The sequence below is a fragment of the Erythranthe guttata genome, chromosome 3 (genome assembly GCF_056151865.1).
Source record: "Erythranthe guttata isolate IM_541 chromosome 3, IM_541, whole genome shotgun sequence".
In the NCBI taxonomy this organism is placed as follows: domain Eukaryota; kingdom Viridiplantae; phylum Streptophyta; class Magnoliopsida; order Lamiales; family Phrymaceae; genus Erythranthe; species Erythranthe guttata.
In genome coordinates this window covers 16,607,351-16,628,866 of record NC_142535.1, presented here as the reverse complement: position 1 = coordinate 16,628,866, position 21,516 = coordinate 16,607,351, and the positions used below count along the sequence as shown (strand labels likewise).

Below are 21,516 nucleotides of genomic sequence, written 5' to 3'. Positions count from 1 at the left end.
AACATATATATAATTTCAAACTATATATAATTAAATCTTTACACTTAAATCATGCAAATGTACGAAATGACCCAAAACATGCATGAGTAGTATCAATTTGGTGTCCATCTAAAAGAATTATTAGTTATTAGTAATTAGAAAAACGTGAAGCATCTTCTTAAACAAGCACCAAGATAATAATTAATTATACCTACCACAATAATCATCATCTTAATTAGCACCTATATCAACGTGTGATGACTCATTTACAACAATGATTTGTTACACTAGCTTATCCATCCATTGAAACAATTATGTTCAATGTAACCAACAAAATAATCAATTAAACAAGTTTAGGCAAGTCGGCTAGGCTTTATTTGATGTTACATTCAGTGAAACACACGAATTAATTACTAATCGCTGATATTCATATAATTACACACTAATGTGTACGTGCGCTTAGTGAGTGATTATTTAACCACAACAATAGTTAAATATGACCCAATAATCCATAGGTTAGTTAGTTACAAAATTTAGAACAAAATAATCCAGCTCAATTAAACATTTCTTAATTAATTATTTTATATTAAAAAAAAAACATTTCTTAATTCTTAAACAACCTAAAAATAGGGATGCCATCAGCCGATTTTTTTCTTTTTAAATTCGACTCGAATATAATCCACCCCATTTTCTTTTCTCTTTTCTTTTGAAGGAAAAAAAAAAAATGGAAGATGAAATGAATTGAGAGACAAGTTATGGGGAGCTTATCTGTCGTGTTTGGCTACACAACAAACATGTTAAGGTTCAGATTTGAGATAATTAAATTAATTATCCAATGAGAGATTAATTTTAATCCAAATTAAATCAAAACTTGCGCGTATATATAATTAATTCTGAAACAGCTGGTAAAACGCTTCATTAATTACCGATTACTTATATTTAATTTAATTTTTAATCATCAATTAGATGGCATAGCCACACACACTGCCTACTGCAGCAATGAAGGGTCGTCGTATCCTTTCAGCCTAGCATCAGTTTTTTGTGTGTGAAACTCTAAATATTAAATAATTATATATGATTCTTTTAATTTATATTACACCTATAGAATTTTTTTTTATTTTTTGTTTTTTTTGAATGCAAATATGTCAAGTTTCAATGCATCTCTATAATTGTATTTCATATAGTCCAAAATCAATGAATTAGGTTCAGCATTGGGAGTTATTATGGTAGTTGTAAAATCTTGTGTAGATTTCATGGTTCAACTAAATTAATTAGATAGGGCCGTTATGTATTATTATACTTACAATTTTTTGGGCAATTCGATTCTTTTAAATAAATGTGCATAACTAAATTTATATTTTACCTATTACATATCGTTACGTTGAACTTGTGTCAATTTCGAATCCTCTAGCCAACGATTGCTAGATGGAATTTGTCACATATTATTAGCATAGTTTTGTTTAGGTCTCTAGTTCGTATGATTTTTAACGAGAGTAGAAATTTAGCCAGTGTCCTTTTATACATTGTTGCATTAAATTGCTACTTGCCCGTACGTTAGTATTTGTAAATTCAGTTCACTTGTCGAAAAAATTCAAAATCCGATCTTGCAAATCTTTTCATTGTATCGTATCAATTATAAAAATAAAGAAAATCTTTTTTTCCTGCAAATAATTATAACTAAGTACTAATAACAGAGTTACTTGATACATTAACATTGCACGACTACCAATCCTCTTCTCCTCTCTCTCCCTTACCAAAGCAGTAGTGCAAATTATGAAATTAAACCAAGCCTTGACATTTGAGCTAATTAAGTTTGTCATTATTTATAGTAAAACTTAAATAAAATTAATTTACATGGCATATTACAGACACCCCTGAATTATAGTAAATTACAAAAACCTCCATCATGTTTGGGTAATTACATTCACCCCCTCAACTATGTATTATCTTCCGAAAATACCCCTTCAGAGGTAAATTTAGGGATGTTAAATCGGTAAAATCGAACCAAAATTTCAGTACGTCAACATTTCATACCGTTTACCGAACTGAATATACGATTTGGTTCGGTAAATAACCAAATTACATAAATTTTATGTAAAAGTATTTAAAATGAGGTGTGACTGTAATTACCCAAACAAGATGATTTTTTTCGTAATTTGGCCATACATCAGGGATTGACCGTAATTTACTCTGAATCTAAATAATAAGCTCGAATTGAAGCTCTGATCGACATAGACAAAACAAAAATAAAAGAGTTGAAGCAACACAATATTAATGAAGCCAGATTGTCAAGCACACGTGGTGTCTAGGCTCCACCATAACAGGAACACCTGCGTCCACAGCATTAAAACTCCACATGCCTTAGCTTCTCACATCCAACACTCTGTATTTATTCGCGGATCCAGTCCCCACCCCCTCGTGCGCATCCTCAACTACTTTACGCCGCCCCCCATCCCGCCCCCCTATATATATACTTGCTCCCTCAATTCCATTTCTTCATTCACTCAACAAATAAAAAATCCCCAATTATCTGTATAAAACAAAACAAAAATGGCACACAAAATGGTGACTAGTTTTCGGAGATCGGTTTCCTTCACGAATCCTCCGTCGTACATTTCATCTAAGCCACGGAAAACGCTCCACGTCAGATCTACCAGTCTCCCCTGCCGATCACACCCGATAATTTCCCAGCTCCGTGACGGAATCTCCGAGCTTACCAACTCCTGGTCAGCCGCGGAATCCGGCTCCCGCACTTCGGCTTGGCTCTGCGACGGCTTGCGCCGACTCAAAGCCGTCCACGAATCGCTCGACGATCTGCTCCACCTCCCGCAAACACGCGAATCTCTCCGCCGCGGCGCCGGAGGTTGCTCGGACCTGATCGAGAAGCTTCTCGAAGACTTCCTCCGATTCGTCGACGTGTACGGAATGTTCCAGACGTTGGTGTTGCGGCTCAAGGAGGAGTACTCGGCGTCGCAAATTGCCGTCAGGCGAAAGGACGATCTGAAAGTCGCCGCGCACTCGAAGAATCTGAGCAAAATCGCCAAGGAAATCGGTAAACTCTGCTCGAATTTCGTCTCCGTCGGGAAATTGGCCGCCGCCGCCGGAGCACCGTACGACGACGAGGCGGAGCTCGTCGATATTATTAACGATGTGCTCAACGTGACGGTGTCGGTCTCGGCTCTGCTCTTCGGCGGCATCTCGAATTCGCCGGCGTTCCGAAAGCCGTCGTGCATGGGGCTGGGTTTCGGGAAGAAATCGAAGAATCTGAAATTCGAAGCGGGCATTAGAGAATTTCAGTCGGTAAATTTGGAGAATTTGAAGAAGAAAACAGAGGAAGAGATGAAAATTGCGTCGAAGAAAATGCATGAAATTGATGATTGTATTTTGGGGATTGAATTCTGTGGAGAAAGAGCTTTCCGGAGTTTGATTAACACTAGGGTTTCCTTACTCAACGTACTCACACAATAACCACCTCAATTTTTCTTAATCCTTTTTTTCTTCTTTTTTTTTTTTTTGGCTCAGTGTATATTTTTTTTTTTCAATTATACTTTTCTCCCAATATTTTGCTATATTTGGAAATTCGGCAGTATATATATGAGCGAAAAAAAAGGAATTTTGCTATGCATATTTGTGATTCAAATTACACTTTTTATTTTATTGTGTAAAATTTCCATGTATTTCATTTTATCTTGAATGAAATCTCTATTTTTGTTAAACAGTTAACGATTGGAAAATCCCGTGCTTTTAAACAATTAAAATTATTCGATCTCTTAAAATTAACATACACACACTCGTATAATAACTGCAAATATATATATATATATATATATATATATATATATATATATATATATATATATATATATATATATATATATATATATATATATTAATTATAATATTATATTCGATCATATCACAAATAGCTCAAATCATTAAAGGGTACAATTTATCAACATTAGTAAATTAAATGAGGTTGAGCAATTAGCATTATATTTTTTGTAATAAATATAAAAATAATTCGAGCATATACCACTAGCTAGTTATTTTCATTTAATACACGAGTAGGATTTATTTATATTTATTGCAAAATTAAATTAGCTGTCGGAATTATTAAATGCTGAAATTATGGCAGTGGCCTCAACAGAACAATTAGCCCAAACACTACTTCCCCACATCCATGTTGAAAAAATATACAGCCATGCAAATATGCACACGGTCTGAACATGTGAACTGGACTAATTTTAAATAAAAAATAAAAATAAAAATAAAAAGTGATTAAGGTGAACGTGCATATGATTAGATTCACATATATATAATTGAAGTAATTTTTACTTATTAAACAATATATATAATATTAATTAACACAGATGGGTTTTATCGAAAATGTAATAATTAAGTAATCGTTCCACCGTATGATGTTCCGATGATGCTTTCTCGAAAGGGTTCATGATGAACTGGATTTTGGACTCTTTGCTTTCGCAACCTGCAATATGTTTAGTGCTAATCTTGTTTAACTTGTCACAGAGTAATTAATTAACGAGTTAATTATTAATATGAATAATTAGGGAATATGTTCCTTTATTCGTGAAGTCTGTCTGATATTTTATGTCTGGGAACAATGGGTAGAAGCAAAGAATGGGAATATTATTAGCTGTACTGTATGTGTTATCCATCCCCTAAAACGATCGATGAATTGTTTTTTTAAGGATTTTTTAGGCTGGTTACAAGGTTGTTCTATGAAATGAACACATGGGATAAAATGATTAAAAATCAATAATTTTTATTTTTTTTACCAATAATTATATATCATTAAATTTGAACAAAAAATCATTTTTAAGGCCTTAAACGGATTGCTGATTTATTCGTTGAATCATTGATTTTGGTACAAGTAGCTTAAATGAAGTTTGTTAGCAGAAATAATAATTTTGCAGCTCCTAATTTATTGAATAATAATAATGATTTTTAATTGACTTTTTGGGCCTTCTTATGTTTTGGGTTTCATTTCCAATGTGTCTCGGTAATTCAATTTGGGTTTAGATAAATGTTGGGCTTGCCTTTTGAACTTGGTTCAAAATAGGGTCTTAATTACAGTTCTTTTTTTATGGATCGACCCATATAATATTTCTCTAACTAACTCATGCTGAGGTGGAGCATTGTGAATGGGGCAAATGTATCTTGCCCGTGTGAGGCAGTCTTGTAAGCTCTCGTGGACACACCAACGGGATTATTTAACATGAGAGATACTCAACTCTCGATTCATTTTGTTAGATATTGAGAGACACAAAAAGAGAGATTCTAATAGAGAGAAGAAGAACAGTGAGAAAAAACATTGTCACTTGAGTAAAAAAATTATATACTGTGAAATTTTCTTATGATTCTTATCAATCTTGTAATCTCTGAGTGTGAGTAATGCTTGTGAACCATTAAAGAAGTTGCTCTCTCTCGGTTGATATACGATAATTGCCTGAACCACGTTAAACCTCGTCTTATACATTTATGCACAATTCCTTCGTCATTTCATATAATTAGGGTCTGCACGCGCTTGTGATTGATCTGTGTAGATTGATCGTTTTATGGCTATTTGCTTGTGAGCCTATCACATTCAATATGGAACTTTTGAATTTTGAGGCATATTCAATTTTTTTTCAATCTAATAATTATTTAAAAATAGAAATTGATTGCCATTGGAAAATGAAGATTATATTCACATTATTGTGAAAAATAAAACCACACAAGTCCACAATTACAATTACACCAATGACTACATGACTAAACTAAACCCCACCATTCCTCAAAATTAGCGACTCCAATTGTCTTTGTCCTAACATATTATTTGCAATTGAAAATTTTGTTACATTGATCCTTAAAACTTTGTATATTTTAAGAATTACAAATTCTTTTTTTTTTTTAAAGATATATAACATACATTTGATGATATTTTTGTCGCTAGTTTCCTTTTTTTCTGAATAATTTTGTCAGTAAGTACAGATCACAAGAAAAAAAAAATGGAGTACCTAATAAGACGCACGACGGGACGACCTCACGTGCTGCTGCTTTCGGCTCTGACCACTTGTGACGTCAACTCACCCTTAATTAAAACTAAAAATAAATAAATATATATATTCGAAAAAGAAAAAAAGGCATTGGGTCTAATATCAATATTATTAAATTAACTAAGGGTGTAAACTTTTTTTTAACTAAGGGTGTAAACCAGGTGAGACTCACACGACTCATCACTCATGAGCCCAATGAACCGGCTCGAAAAAAATATAAACTCGAATTCGAGCTCAAGCTCTATCACGAGTCAAGCTCGATCCTTTTCATAGTTCTTCGTGAGCCTTCTTTTTATATATATATTTTTTTATTTTTTATATATTACTTTTATTTAGATAGTATATAGCAATATAAAATATAATAATAATAACATACAAAGATCATAATTTTTTTTAAATATAATCACATTTCATTATTTATTTAAAACTTTTTTTATTATTATATGAATAATTTTGTAATGATAATAAAAAAAAAAATCAAACTAAATTTGGACTCCAACTCAAGCAAAAAAATATATGTTCGATGAACTTGAACTCGACAAAATGGACTCGAGCTCGAATCTGTCAAAACATCAAAGTTTGGCTCGTTCAAGCCAACACAACGCCACTTAGATCCACAGGTGCATTTTCTTTTTTAATTAAAAAAACCAGAGAGTGGAGGCTCCATTAAAACAGATCAGCATCAAATAATTAATAACTTGTAGTTGACCAAATCCATTAATTCATTCTTAATAATTTCTTTTGCTTACAAATAAAATCCGATTAAAGCGAAATTGTGATGTTAATCATTACTAATTCTCAATTTGTGTATTAATAATGGTTGACAAATTTTTACTTCATAAATTTTATACCATGGCCGATATATAGATTTCAACTGTAATATACTAATATGACTACATTTTTTCATTTAGAAAATGAAAAGAAAAGAAAAGAAAAATAGAAATGGAAAGCTGACTCGCAAAATACAAATACTGATAATAAAAATAAATAAAAAATAAAAAATAAAAGGAATACTGTGTGAGCAGTAATGGAAAAGCACAAAGTCCCAGGTTTCACTTTCACCGAAAAAATTTCTCTTCTTTCCTAAGATGCTTTTTGAGTTTTTAGTTTTGTAATCCGCACGAACGTATTATTAATTTACTATTAGATTATTTTTAATTTTTTTGTACATCTGATTTAATAAATTACTGCAATTAAATACTGTAAAATATTGGGGGCATATGGTTCAATAATCAAACATATGATTTGTGATTTGGAGTTTTGAAGATTTTATATAGTATATAGTATTCATTCAATCAGCGGTGTAGGAGTAAATTTGTGAAAATTCGCTGTGTGTGTGTGTGCACCGTGTGTGGGAGAGAGGTGTTCTGAGTCAACTCGGCCGAGTTACCATGGGCTGCTGGGTGTCGAAGGAGCATCCGCGGCGTTCGTCGGAGAAGGATCAGTGGCAGCAGCAGCAGCAGCACGGCCACCGCCGCTCGTCCTCCGTCAACGGAGCCTCGTCCGGCGGATTCGCGGAGTTCTCTCTGGCGGAGCTGAGGGCCGCCACCAACAACTTCAGCTCCGAAAACATCGTCTCCGAGAGCGGCGAGAAAGCACCAAATGTCGTCTACGAAGGCCGCTTGCAGAACCACCGCGGAATCGCCGTCAAGAAATTTACCAAAATGGCCTGGCCCGATCCTAAACAGTTTGCTGTATGTATATATGTTATATATATATATATATATATATATATATATATATATATATATATATATATATACACGCACACATAATTTTTTTTTTTAGATTTAATCCTTTTATTTTCTGTGGTGGAAAAAAATGGATTTAGGTTTGCATAATTGGTTAATTATTTTGTAGGAGGAAGCCAAGGAAGTGGGGAAGCTGCGGCATAAGAGGCTGGCTAATCTGATTGGGTATTGCTGCGACGGGGATGAGAGGCTGCTCGTTGCTGAATTTATGCCTAACGAGACGCTCGCTAAGCATCTATTTCATTGTATGTTGTGTTGTTAAAATATCAAATTGCCATAAATTTGTGATTCATTTGTGTTTTGTTTGACATTAATCATATCATTAATTGTTAGTGCACAAGATATAATCCTTATTTAATTAGATTAAAAGCTCGTGACTCGCAAAATTTTCACAGCGGAATCAGTGAGTGACGAGTGCCTAAACTGTGAGGTGTTAGCGCAATTTCCTTTATATTTTGAGATTTTTTCTTCATTGTTGCGCTGTTAAAATATCAAATTACCCTAATTTGTGATTCATTTGTGTGTTTTTTTGGCATTATTTCATTAATTGTTAGTGCACAAGATATGATCCTTATTTAAATAGATTATAAGCTTGCGAGTCACGAAATTTTCACAGCGGGAGCACTAAACGGAGAGTGCATAAACTGTGAGGTGTTTGTGGAACTTTTTGAGATTTTTTTCATTGGGTAAGCTTTTAGATGTGATTGATGTCCAAGTTGGGATTGTAATAATTTTCAAGATAAATGATGGATACGGGTGCGCGCTTGACCTTGGAAACTGATGCATGTTCAAATATGTGTGTCAACTCATGTCATTTGCACTTCACACTTCACAGTAATTGATGCATTCACATGCAAACCTTTACGTGTTAAATTTACGATATTATTCATTAATATTTAATTCTTTGTTCTCAACTTTCTGCAGGGGAGAATCAGACCCCCGAGTGGGCCATGCGTTTAAGAGTTGCTTTGTATATAGCTGAAGCACTGGAATATTGCACCAGGGAAGGTCGCCCACTCTATCATGACTTGAATGCGTATAGGGTTCTGTTTGATGAGGTTAGTTTATATGTTCTTCTCAAAGATTTTGCTTTCGTTACATAGCGAGATAGGGTTAGCTATATATTGCATTGTACTTGTTTTTTATTGGATACACGTGTTGACTTTGACAGAACGGTGATCCACGACTTTCCTGTTTTGGATTGATGAAGAATAGCCGGGATGGAAAGAGTTATAGCACAAATCTTGCATATACACCACCCGAGTATCTAAGAAATGGTAAGTGTTATATGTTGTATTACCGTCCCTTACATGCCTTATCAAGTTATCATATAATGCTTTTCAACTGTTTAGATGAGTCGCGCACCCAAGTATTCTTTGTAGTTTGTATATAACATCATTTTGGCGCATTTCGACAAATCAGATTGAATTGACCTAGTTGAAGAAAGCCTAAAAAATGTTAAGATACTCTTTTGGGCTTTGTGTTCATTTTTTCACTCTAACCCGCCTTAACTTTAAATTGGTTTTCCTCTCTTAGGATGGACTATATTCATACCTCGTGGCCACATTATTCATTATGATGGACTGATTAAATTTTACTGAGATGAAAATGCCCTAAAATTACTCTTATTACTGTTAGGGAGTGAGTTGGAAAGCAGAGTGAATTGCAATACATACTACACCCGGATCTCCTCGATCTCGAATTGCATGGAATGTTGATTTCAAGCATTTATGTATGTGAACTTTTGACCGACATATAGTTAGTATTTCTGAAAATAAAATATAAAAAAAAAGGAAAAACTTGCCTCCATATTAGGTCGCACTGTCTGACTTTTCCGCTGATATTTATGTCGTTGACCTGGGATTTTGAGCATCCCTGCTTGCTTATTCTTCTGTCCCTCATAAATGCTACATTTGTAATTACCATATTCCTACCGTTAGTTGGAATTGCAAAGCCTCTATAGTAAGATATTTGAAAATTTGCATAATTTATTGCGCAGGTACAACCTTAATAGAAGTAGCTCCCCATGAATTTAACCTTTTTTTTTAATGTTAGCAGCCATTACACTTAATTGTTTATACACGTGTCATACATGCCTATGGCATTGGGAAATAGCACAAGGTTTGTTAGTGAGTTTACTTGATTTAATTGTAACATACATGTGATTGAAATTTCTTGTAGGGAGGGTAACCCAGGAAAGCGTTGTTTTTAGCTTCGGAACTGTTCTTCTGGATCTTCTTAGTGGAAAGCATATTCCTCCAAGTCATGTATGTAATTTCCATCTTGGTTTATTACCTTTAGTAACTTGTCATTTAAATTTGTTTCATAACTGGGATTCTCTTCTATATCAACTTTCGTTTTGCTATAGTTATCATGCATATACTCAATTGGCATTTTTAGGCCATTAATTGCAATTTGCTAGTAGTAGTTCTCTTGACGTTAGCAGTAGCATACGGGAACTGTTAGGTTGTGATTAAAATATGATTATTTTTGCAGCCGAGTTCTATTAGCTGATTTCGTTAAAATATGATTATTTTTGCATGATTGAATGACTTGATTAGAGGGATTAAGTGCATAATTCAATCTAATCAAAAGTTAGTTGACGGATGAAAATCCCATCATAAAGGCAAGTCCTCAGCTTACACTCTTCCAAGAGGATTTACTGATCTTGGTAAATAGGTTGGATGCTAAATACTTGGCCTGGATGATCATTCTTTTTAATCTATTTCCTTTTCTTCTCGTTCGTCGTTTTCTTCTCTCTGTCTCTCCTCATTATGCTATCTGACTGCAAATGGCATTCTCTTTTTGTACAAAAAATCCCATTTACCTAAGTAGCACTTTGGAAAATTATTTTCATGAGAGTGTTTCACTTGATGACGGAACTGGTTGCTTCATGAGAAGTCTTGTGAAGATATATGATGATGGTGGTTGAAGAAGATGAAAGAAAAAAGGAAAAAAAAAAGTAATAGTATAAAGCCCCCAAACTATATGCCGATTTGCACTTTACCCCCGGACAAAAAAAAATGTGCGTGTCCTTACCCGAATAGTTATTTTGTTGCACGGTAGCGAAAACTTGCCATTTTCACGCAAAAATCACCGGAAAGTGAAGCATGTGCGAATCACGTGAGTTTCATAGAGGTAGAATTGTCTCTTCACTTAGTTTCTAACCTGACAAAAGTAGGATTTTGTGACAGTTGGCAAAGGAAAGAGTCAAAAGTAATTGAGAAATCATCTTCTATTCTTCAAATTCTTTAAAATCTCAATCATAAAGTCCTTAATCTCTTGTAGCATCAGTGCATTACTATGAGCATATGTAATGGTAAGGTGATTCTGTTCACTCCTATGTTCCTGTTTGGCAAATTATCCTTGTGTATAAGGTTATTTTTGTCACTAAATATCGTCCTCGTGGTGCAATCCGATGGAGCCCATGATGTTTTTCAGTACAGTGGTTATCTTGAATTCTATTCAGACAGTATATGACTTCCATTTTACATGTCAGGCGTTGGACATGATACGGGGCAAAAATATTCTGCTCTTAATGGATTCCCACTTAGAGGGAAATTTCTCAACTGAAGAGGCTACTGTAGTTTTTGATCTTGCTTCACAGTGTTTGCAGTATGAACCAAGGGAGCGGCCCAAGACCAAAGATCTCGTGTCCACACTCGCCCCTTTGCAAAACAAACCCGATGCAAGTTCTATTCCCCTTTCTTTGCTTTCTGAGGAGCTTTTTGTTGCATACTCATAAGTAAAGAGAAAAAAGAAAACATTTGTCTCTCTGGTTAGCTTTGAGGCAGTGTAAAAGATGGAAATAACCGCATACACTAATGGCTTATGCTGAGATGGCACTGATTTTGTCATTTAATTGAGTATATATTGTCGGTCAAGATATTCATCTTTTGGTGCACCACTTGCCGAATGTAGATATTAATGAAATTGCCACATGCAGGTTCCATCTCATGTGATGTTGGGAATTCCGAAGCATGAAGAAGCACCATCTACGCCGCCACATCCACTCTCTCCAATGGGTGATGCCTGTTCGCGTATGGATCTGACAGCTATCCATCAGTTTTTGGTGATGCAGCATTACAAAGACGACGAGGGAACCAATGAGGTAATAACATACTATGTAAAGATGTTATTCGTACATTTTTTTCTTGTATCTACATCTATTCTGATGTTTGAATATTTGGTGCCAAATTAGTTGTCCTTCCAAGAATGGACTCAACAAATGAGGGATATGCTGGACGCAAGGAAGAGGGGTGACTTGGCTTTCCGTGACAAAGATTTCAAAACTGCTGTTGATTGCTATTCTCAGGTAATTTTATCTGTGGTGCACATGTAAAAATATCATGCTTTTAACAAAATGAACTTGCTTGAAGTTAGAAGGCTTGACTAACTTAGCATTTCCACCTTATGTATCCGTATATTGTAAATTTGTTATAAAATATTAAGATGTATCATGCTATCAAAAATTAATATAAGTGGCAGATTCCTTATATCTCAGGCATCATTTTATGTCCATCCGTAACTTTTCGAGTGTAAAGAATTAACATTGTTGATAACTTGCTATTGCTTACATCAGACAATATATATCGTGGCGATTTGTTTCTATTAAAAGTGTTTTTTTTTTTAAATATTTATTTATTAGTATTATTAAATGTGCAGTTCATAGATGTGGGGACAATGATATCGCCAACTGTTCACGCACGAAGAAGCCTTTGTTATCTGATGTGCGATCAGCCAGACGCTGCACTGCGAGACGCAATGCAAGCTCAATGCATCTACCCTGATTGGTCGACAGCGTTTTACATGCAGGCTGTCGCTCTAGCAAAGCTCGACATGCACAAAGATGCAGCCGACATGTTGAACGAGGCTGCGTTGCTTGAAGAAAAGAAGCAACGAGGTGGAAAAGGATCATGATTATTATTTATTTTTAAGTCATTTTTTTCTGTTGTAATAACATAACTGCACAGTTTGTAACATTTGGTTTGGGAGTGTGTTGTTGTTGTTGTACAATCAATATATTAGAGGAGAAAAAACATATACATTAACTTTCGAGTATAATATGGTGACGACTTTTTGAATAAAATTTATCATCTCTTATGGATGTTTTTACAGGTAATTAGTATGCTAGAATTTGAGTAGAGAATTAGGAGACGAATAGTTCGGCTTTGCCATCGATGAAAAGGCTCATGAATTCTTCACCATCGACAGTTTCTTTCTCGAGCAGCAACTGAGCAAGCTTGTGTAGAATGTCGATATGTGTAGTGATGAGTTCTTTGGCCCTACCGTATGCTGTTTCTACAAGCTCCCTCACTTCTGCATCCACCACATCCGCTGTTGCCATGGAGTAGTCTTTCTGGCTCGACATCTGTGCAGTTGTTCGATCATTCATAATATACATTATCAGTGATGATGGGGGGGGCAATGACCCCCACAACCCGAAAACAGGGTTGGTAAAAAAGAGAAGAAAAGAAGGAAAGTACCTGCTGACCAAGGAAGGGGTTTCCACCCCCACCACCAATGGCGATTTGTCCGATCTTTTTGCTGAATCCGAATCTCTCAACCATCTGTCGAGCGACCCTCGAAACTTGCATGAAGTCATTCGATGCCCCTGTTGTTACATTTTCCTGTCCAAATATAACCTCTTCGGCTATCCTGCATACGAAACAAGAAACATGGTTCAATTTTGTCACCGCGGGGCGGGGGGGGGGGGCAAAATTTATTCAATAAAAGTTCTCTAGGGGCCGATGAACAAATTTATATATATAAAACAATACTGGGTTTTTGAGCAGCAGTGGGGGTCATGACCCCTTTGCATTTGTGCCATCTATCAAGTTATTGCATTATAGATGATAATCACCTATGTATTTTCATCTAGTTGATCACTATTGTTCTAATTAAATCATAAAATTATTTCAGGTTCACGACTTGAAAATGCACGGAAAAACTAACCTCCCACCGAGTGCAACAGCCATCTGATTTTCAAGGTAGCTCCGACTGTACAAACCGGACTCCAGTCTCTCTTCACTCGGAGCAAAAAACGTAAGCCCACCGGCCTGTCCACGTGGAATGATGGAGATCTTGGCCACTGGATCATACTCCGGCATCAAAGCACCAACTAATGCATGCCCCGCCTCTACATTAGAAAAAATCGGCACCCCATCAATGTACAGCAAAACGAAAACTCGAAAAATATTTTCTATATTTTTTCCTTTTCATTTTGTAATTTTTTATTATCTCCGTTACCATGATAAGCAACGAGCCTTTTCTTTTCTTCGGAGACGACTGCGTTTTTCTTCTCGGGTCCAGCAATGATTCTCTCGAGGGCATCGGATATCTCGTCTTTGCTTATTTCCTTGAGGTCACGCCTTGCTGCAAAAATGGCTGCCTCGTTCATTAGGTTCTGTAAATCAGCACCGGTGAAACCTGGTGTTCTTCTAGCTATCTTTTCGAAATCGACATCCTTTGCAAGCGCCTTTCCTCTCGAATGCACCTGCACATACGTGTAACGATCATTGCTTTGTCGTTAACACTACAGTACACAAATGTTTAAGCAATAACAGAGCACTAAAATCACCAAAAAAGATACCTGAAGAATCTTGATTCTACCAGCAACATCCGGCCTGTCAACAGTAACCTGTCTATCGAATCTCCCAGGCCTGAGCAAAGCCGAATCAAGAACATCCGGTCTATTAGTAGCCGCCAGCACAATAACACCGGAATTACCCGAAAACCCGTCCATTTCAGTCAAGAGCTGATTAATCGTCTGCTCTCTCTCATCATTCCCTCCGCCCATCCCGGCCCCTCTCTGCCTCCCCACAGCATCAATCTCATCAATAAACACAATGCAAGGAGCTTTCGCCTTTGCCTTCTCGAACAGATCCCTCACTCTCGAAGCTCCAACACCTACAAAAAGCTCCACAAATTCCGACGCCGCACAGGAAAAGAACGGTACACCAGCTTCGCCGGAAACCGCCCTCGCCAGGAGGGTTTTTCCTGTACCAGGTGGGCCCACCAGGAGGCAGCCTTTCGGGATCTTCGCGCCCAGGGCGGTGTACTTATCAGGGTTTTTCAAGAAATCGACCACTTCTTGCAGTTCTAGCTTGGCTTGGTCGGCACCTGCCACGTCGGCGAATGTGACTCCGGTTTCGGGGACTTCCTGGAACTTGGACTTGGACCGGCCGAACTCCATCGGCCCACCTAGACCCCCCGGACCGCCGCCGGGCCCACCTTGTGCACGTTGAAAGAGGAAGAAAAGCCCGGCGAAGGCGAGGATCGGGAAGAACAGATTACCGATGATACTAAACAGGCCGTTTTCCGATTCGCCCTCGGAGACGGAAATATCGACGCCGTTCATGGCCAGAATGTCGATCAAGTCCGGGTCGTTGGGGACGACGACGGCGGCGCGGCGGCCATCGACGGCGGTGAGCTGGAGCGTGCTTCCTTCTTTGCTGAACCTCACTCGCTCGACTTTGCCCTTCTTCACCGCGTTCAGGAACTCACTGTAGCGCCACTGGCTGCCCTCGGGGAGATCGGAATTGGACTGGGCCTGTGGTTTCGGAGCATTCAGTACCAGATTCTGAGCAACGGGCGATGATTGGACAGCCTTCTGGGCTTCGATTTCGATCACTTGGGGAGCGGGCGGTGGAGAATTGTCCAACGCGAACGCTTGCGGAGTGATTGAAGAGAAAAGGAGAGCAGCTAGAGCTGCGTGATTCGTGATGTTGTTGTTGTTGCTCTTCGTCGATTTGTCTGAAATTATTCTCCTGTTGAGAATCGATTGAGGGAGGAGGAATCTTCTGGGGAGTGTGGTGGTTTTGGGGGTGGGTGGAGAGATGAAGATTTGGGCGCCGAAGAAGTTGGAGGAGAGCAGAGGTTTTGTTGTTAATGGCGACGACGCCATTAGATTTCGATTTTCGAAGGTTCGATTTGAAATTACGTGATGAATGAATGAATGAAGAATTGGTTTAAAGAGAGATGGGGGAAAGTGTTGAAGATTGAATGGAAGCCATTACTTTGAATGTTGCTTGGATTAGCTCTACGTGTGCCTACTATTATCCAGTCATGCTGTTTTTTTTTTACTTTGAAAGGGGAAGGGTGGAGAGTGTGGACAAAAGTAAAAAAGGTTCTGGAAATAGTGTTTCTTTAGACATTTCTTCTTCATATTTAAGGGAAAACTACAGTTTTAACCTCTTAAGTTTGCATCAATTTCAAATTTGACCCCTAATGTTCTCAAAAAACATATTGGTTTCCTTATGTTTCAATAATTTAACATTTTTGTCCTTTCCTTCAATTTACGGGTTAGTCGGATAGTTAATTAGTGATGGGTACATATTTGATTCCATTAGTACTAAAGCGAAATTAACAAAAAGGACTAAAATGTTTAATATTTGAAACATGAGGTACCAAATATATTTTTTGTGAACATTAGAAACCAAATGTGAAATCAATGAAAATTTGAGGAATGAAAATAGTATTTTTTTTTCCCTCATATTTATTATTAAGGTTACAATTGGAATGAAATTTCCGAATTCCATCGATTTAGATCAGAAAATCTTCGATTCATTTCGAATCCCAATTTTGAGATTTCGGAATTATTTGTATTGAAATTGGATTATATATGAAATTCTTATTTTGAATTTGATTTTAATTTTTGGAAAATAATTCCAAAATTCCATCTTTTGTCATAAATTAGCTTATAATATAAATATTTAATATATTTAATATTATAGATAAATAAAAATAGGATTTCCAATTTTCACTGAATCCCACTGAATTTTTTTTTATTCTTTTAAACACGTGTAGTTATGCACTCGTGTTCACCTCGTATATATTATTTGGTTGTCTGAAGATCAGAAACCTCCAGCCTCTCACAAATTAATCTTTTATACACATTAATGAGTCATCTGTAAACATTTACAGTTTAATATATCAATTTTGTTGTCTGTCAAGACTCAAGATTCCTCACTCATGCTGTAGACATTATCAGCAATTATAATGCAGCTGAAATATGCATGATTTGAGTTTATTTATTTAAATACAATTATTCAAGATCATGGGAGACAAGCAATTCGTGCTTATTCATATTTATTTCAATCATTTCACAAGTTGATGAAACATTGTAGCTGGAACATATTCGTTTTGTATTATTCGTATTAATTCATCTCCCTTCATATATATATATATATATATATATATATATATATATATATATATATATATATATATATATATATATATATATATATATATATATAGCCCATACCATAACTATTACTTCAACCATCTAACTATCTTCCTCCAAAGTCACATATTCTACATTCAACCTCTCAAAAACTTCATTTTTATATTTAAAAAAAGAAGATGGCTACTACTACTTACCACTCTCGATCAAACAGTTTCCCATCTCAATCTCATCCAGCAATCGAAAGCGTTGAAGATCATTTGTGCAGATTTAGGGCCGACGACTCAGAATCCACTTCTGTGTGTTCTAACTTGGCTAGCCTAAAAAATCTACATGAAGGCATAAATGATTTAATTCAAATGCCTTCAATCCAGCAAACACTTTCTCACGAGAATTGGATAAACGAGTTGCTCGAGGGATCTCTCAAGCTCGTTGATCTATGTGCTCTTTCTAGAGAGATTGTTTCTTTGACGAAAGAATCTGTTCAAGATCTAGAATCTTCAATCAGGAGAAATAAAGCCGAAACAGCCACATCATCCGATGTCAGTGCTTATGTGGCATCGAGAAAGAAGATCACTAAAATGGTCAGCAAGAGCATCAAGAATTTGAAGAGCTTCGACCATAAGTCGACAACAGATAACAATTTATGGAGAATGATGAAAGAAGCAGAGTCCCATGATTTATCAGTTCTAAAGTCCGTCTTAATCCTATTGTCTGGCGAAAACAAAAAATCAAACAAGACAAGTTGGTCACTGCTTTCGAAATTCACCACTCAAAACAGCCCTGTTTATTCAGAAAGTGGCGCTGAGGATTTGAGTTCCTTGAACATCCAAAAGTTAACGAAAAACATGGACAGCAAAAACATGTTGAAGCAGTTGAAATCTGATACGATCTCAAAAGTATCGACAGTGTTTTCTACGCAATTTGCAAGAAAAGACTAAGAAAAGAGTTTTATTATTCTGCATAATCCAAATAACGTAGGGTTTGAGCCCTTAAATAACCAAAAGACCTAATTACCTAATATGACTCTAACTCTCCTAACCTAATCCAAACTAAGTTTACGGCTGCACAAATGACTTGTTACTCAATTAACTATGAAAACTAGGACTCTTTAACTTATAAAGCAAACCTAAACACGCCTATACTAACCTAACTATAATACTATATTTAATTAATAAGAAAATATCAACTAATCTAATAATTAAATAATATATCGCAACAATCCACCCCCGTTGAAATAAACCTTGTCCTCAAGGTTTGACCGGAAAATTGCATATTTGTTTTACGCCTCCATCTATGCTTGATCTGATCGATGGTGAAGACAAATGTAGAAGAACACAGATCACCCAAGCCAATATGTATATTCACAAGTTGAAGCTCACAAACAATTCCAATTGCTTTTCTCTTTGCCGTACATGCCTTATTTTGTCTAAAGAAATTTTCATGACATTTTGCCATACTTATAGTGCTACTGACTAAAGGTCCCTTTCTTATTCCAATTGATATCCCCCCACTTTTGGAAATACCTTCTGCACCTTCACGCTCGTCCTTGATTGTCAACATATCAATTTTTTTAATTGCCTTCTCAGATTTTATCTCCTTCATAATTATCAACACTACTTCGTCTTCTTTGTTTTGAACATCATGGAATTCTTCTAATATCCATAGTGATTCTTCTTTCTCCTTCTTCGTTAGTTTCTCGTCTTCGTCCCAAATTATCTCAGTTGAATCCGATAATTCTTCTTTTGCAGCACTAACGAAAATTTGATCATCGTCGTCTTCATCTCCCTCTAGCGGTAGATTCGGCAGCGGCGGCGGTGGTGGAGATGGCGGTGGTGGCGGTGGTTCTTCAAAAAAGTCATCGTCGTCCTCTTCCTCTTCCTCCGACGATAGGCTCGTCAACGGCGGCGGTGATGGCGGCGGTGGCGTTGGCGGTGATGGGCGGCGGTCCCTTCGGCTTTTGTGATGGCGTCGTCCTTGACTTTGTTCGAGCAATTTTTGGAGACCGATCCGTATCTCCTCCACGGATTTTTCCAATCGCTCTAAACGTTTTCTCTCGGACGGCATAATTTCGCAAAGTGTTGATGTAATCTCAACTCTGCTCCAGCTTAGCTTTGATATAATCGCTGCCTTGCTAACGAAGCGTTGGTGTTAATCGCAACTTCGCTCTGATACCAATTGATGCAATCTCTTGAGTATCATAAGATTTCTTTACTAAACGTAAGAAAACTCTTCTTTATTATTTCTCTGCATTATAAAAACCTAGCACAAAACGACTATTTAAAGATAATAAAAGCCTAGAATCCTAATCTAACTAGAAAAGATAATTACCTAGACTAATAAAATACTTAATATATATCATAACCTAAACACACGGCTATGTATATAATAAACCTAACAAACTATTCTAATTAATTAATAATAAAAATACTAACTATCTAATAATTAAACGATATATATTAATATATCGTATCAAACCACCCCTCTTGAAATGAACCTTGTCCTCAAGGTTCGAGCCAATTTGGTCCCTCTCCTTTGCGTTTCCACCTATGTTTGACTTCATCGATTTGTTCATCGACTTGCTTCCGAATTAACTCCAAAAAACACGATGAAAAATTGAGCTCTTTTCCAAAGATGAACCTATCTGCCCGACTTAAATTTCTCAATCTCTTTCCCGCCAAATCGACCGACAAATCGACCTTCTCAATTGCCTTTTCAAATTTCATCTCCTTCACAATCAATATCATGCTTTTATTTTTCTCAGTCGTCTTTACAGATCCGGCCTCATTCAAAGTCACCAAATCTTGTTCGTCTCCTTTCTTTTGCACACCATGGAAATCTCCCAATATCCATAGTAACTCTTCGCTCTCCTCTCTGGTTAATTCCCCGTCTTCGTCCCAAATTACCTCAAGTGAATCCGATAATTCATCTTTCGGCGAACTCACAAAAAATTGGGGTTCTTCGAAAAATTCATCGTCGTCCTCTTCCTCTTCCTTTTGCGGTAGGCTTGGCATTGGCGGCGGCAGTGGATCTTCGAAAAAGTCATCGTCGTCCTCGTCCTCTTCCTCCGGCGATAGGCTCGGCGGCGGCGGTAGTGGTGTTGTTGGTCGGCGGTGGTGGTCTCTTCGGCTCTTATGTTGGCGCCGTCCTTGACTTTGTTCGAGCAGTTTTTGGAGACCAATCCGTATCTCCTCCACGGATTTTTCCAATCGCTCTAAACGTTTTCTCTCGGACGACATAATTTCGCAAAGTGTTGATGTAATCTCAACTTTGCTCCAGCGTAGCTTTGATATAATCGCTGCCTTGCTAACGAAGCGTTAGTGTTAATCGCAACTTCGCTCTGATACCAATTGATACGATCTCAAAAGTATCGACAGTGTTTTCTACGCAATTTGCAAGAAAAGACTAAGAAAAGAGTTTTATTATTCTGCATAATCCAAATAACGTAGGGTTTGAGCCCTTAAATAACCAAAAGACCTAATTACCTAATATGACTCTAACTCTCCTAACCTAATCCAAACTAAGTTTACGGCTGCACAAATGACTTGTTACTCAATTAACTATGAAAACTAGGACTCTTTAACTTATAAAGCAAACCTAAACACGCCTATACTAACCTAACTATAATACTATATTTAATTAATAAGAAAATATCAACTAATCTAATAATTAAATAATATATCGCAACAAAATCATCGGAAATGATAATCCAAGAACTCGAAGAAGGATTAGAAGGCTTATCTAGAAGTTTGGTCAAAACTAGAGTTTCACTTCTTAATGTTCTTAGCCGTTAGTCGTCTAATTGGCTCGGAATAGTTTTCACATTTTTTACGATACCATACAAGTGTAAATATATACATCTGTAAATGAGATAAAATATCAATATCAATACTTCATTATCTATATAATTCAGTGCACAAAACCTCAACTCAACATCTATTGTTTTTTTTGTATTATCTGTCAAAAACTATTGATCTGCTATAATTGCCGAGAGTATTATTTGCACGTAATGTTTATTATCGATAATTGATTAAGTAATAACATAGTTCAGCAATAACGATATGAATATTACGTACATGCAATAACTAATTGATCATTTCTAGAAGCTAGACTGTCAAGATTCCTCTTGTCCTAAATCATTGATCAATTATGTTAATTAATCTTACTCGTCGAACCTGTAATATGTTTTTCCATGTCTGAAGATCAGAAACACCAGCTTAATAAAATAATTTCAATCAAATAACAGATCATAAACACCATACTATTAAATACACTTAATCACTGTCAAGATTCCTAATGCTTCAAGATCAATGTATATATAATGTGTTAAATTAATTTTTATTTATTTTTATTTTTATCTATAGTTTTTATAATTTAAGAAACGTACAAAGCCGCAATACATGTAACATCTATTAATACTAGTAAGAACTAATTAGAAAACAAGTACAATTTTTTATTTTTTTATTCGGTTTTTAAATAAAAAGCCGCAATAGATTTTGGGATGAAGATTTTGTTCTCAGAATTGTAGCCCCCCATTGTTTAT

General features: G+C 36.3%; 4 protein-coding genes across 6 annotated transcripts; 3 read left to right on the top strand and 1 right to left on the bottom strand.

Annotated features, from left to right (window-relative positions):
• Nucleotides 1-2,403: 2,403 nt before the first annotated feature.
• LOC105950703 (uncharacterized) lies at nucleotides 2,404-3,604 on the top strand. The gene has a single exon (XM_088815759.1). It carries the CDS (start codon nucleotides 2,530-2,532, stop codon nucleotides 3,445-3,447), a length of 918 nt encoding a protein of 305 aa, XP_088671885.1. The 5' UTR covers nucleotides 2,404-2,529; the 3' UTR covers nucleotides 3,448-3,604.
• Nucleotides 3,605-6,703: 3,099 nt separating this feature from the next.
• Nucleotides 6,704-12,875, top strand: LOC105950701 (serine/threonine-protein kinase BSK1). Of its 3 annotated transcripts, none has more exons than XM_012974068.2 (9): nucleotides 6,704-7,729; nucleotides 7,896-8,031; nucleotides 8,711-8,844; nucleotides 8,958-9,063; nucleotides 9,968-10,053; nucleotides 11,286-11,474; nucleotides 11,733-11,897; nucleotides 11,988-12,101; nucleotides 12,452-12,875. In XM_012974068.2, exons 1-9 carry the CDS (start codon nucleotides 7,427-7,429, stop codon nucleotides 12,704-12,706), a joined length of 1,488 nt encoding a protein of 495 aa, XP_012829522.2. In that variant the 5' UTR covers nucleotides 6,704-7,426; the 3' UTR covers nucleotides 12,707-12,875. The 3 variants fall into 3 exon arrangements, with proteins under 3 accessions (XP_012829522.2, XP_012829524.2, XP_012829525.2); XM_012974070.2 differs by having other exon boundaries at nucleotides 6,870-7,729; nucleotides 11,394-11,474; XM_012974071.2 differs by lacking the exon at nucleotides 11,286-11,474 and having other exon boundaries at nucleotides 6,870-7,729.
• Nucleotides 12,811-15,928, bottom strand: LOC105950654 (ATP-dependent zinc metalloprotease FTSH, chloroplastic-like). Its single transcript, XM_088815757.1, has 5 exons — nucleotides 14,379-15,928; nucleotides 14,036-14,282; nucleotides 13,742-13,925; nucleotides 13,273-13,444; nucleotides 12,811-13,157 (listed from the first exon to the last, which is right to left on the bottom strand). The coding sequence occupies exons 1-5, from the start codon at nucleotides 15,690-15,692 to the stop codon at nucleotides 12,936-12,938; spliced, it is 2,139 nt and encodes a 712-aa protein (XP_088671883.1). The 5' UTR covers nucleotides 15,693-15,928; the 3' UTR covers nucleotides 12,811-12,935.
• Nucleotides 15,929-17,087: 1,159 nt separating this feature from the next.
• On the top strand, nucleotides 17,088-20,809 carry LOC105950734 (hypothetical protein). The gene is made up of 2 exons (XM_088815756.1): nucleotides 17,088-17,850; nucleotides 20,662-20,809. The coding sequence occupies exons 1-2, from the start codon at nucleotides 17,153-17,155 to the stop codon at nucleotides 20,765-20,767; spliced, it is 804 nt and encodes a 267-aa protein (XP_088671882.1). The 5' UTR covers nucleotides 17,088-17,152; the 3' UTR covers nucleotides 20,768-20,809.
• The last annotated feature ends 707 nt before the right edge of the window (nucleotides 20,810-21,516 follow it).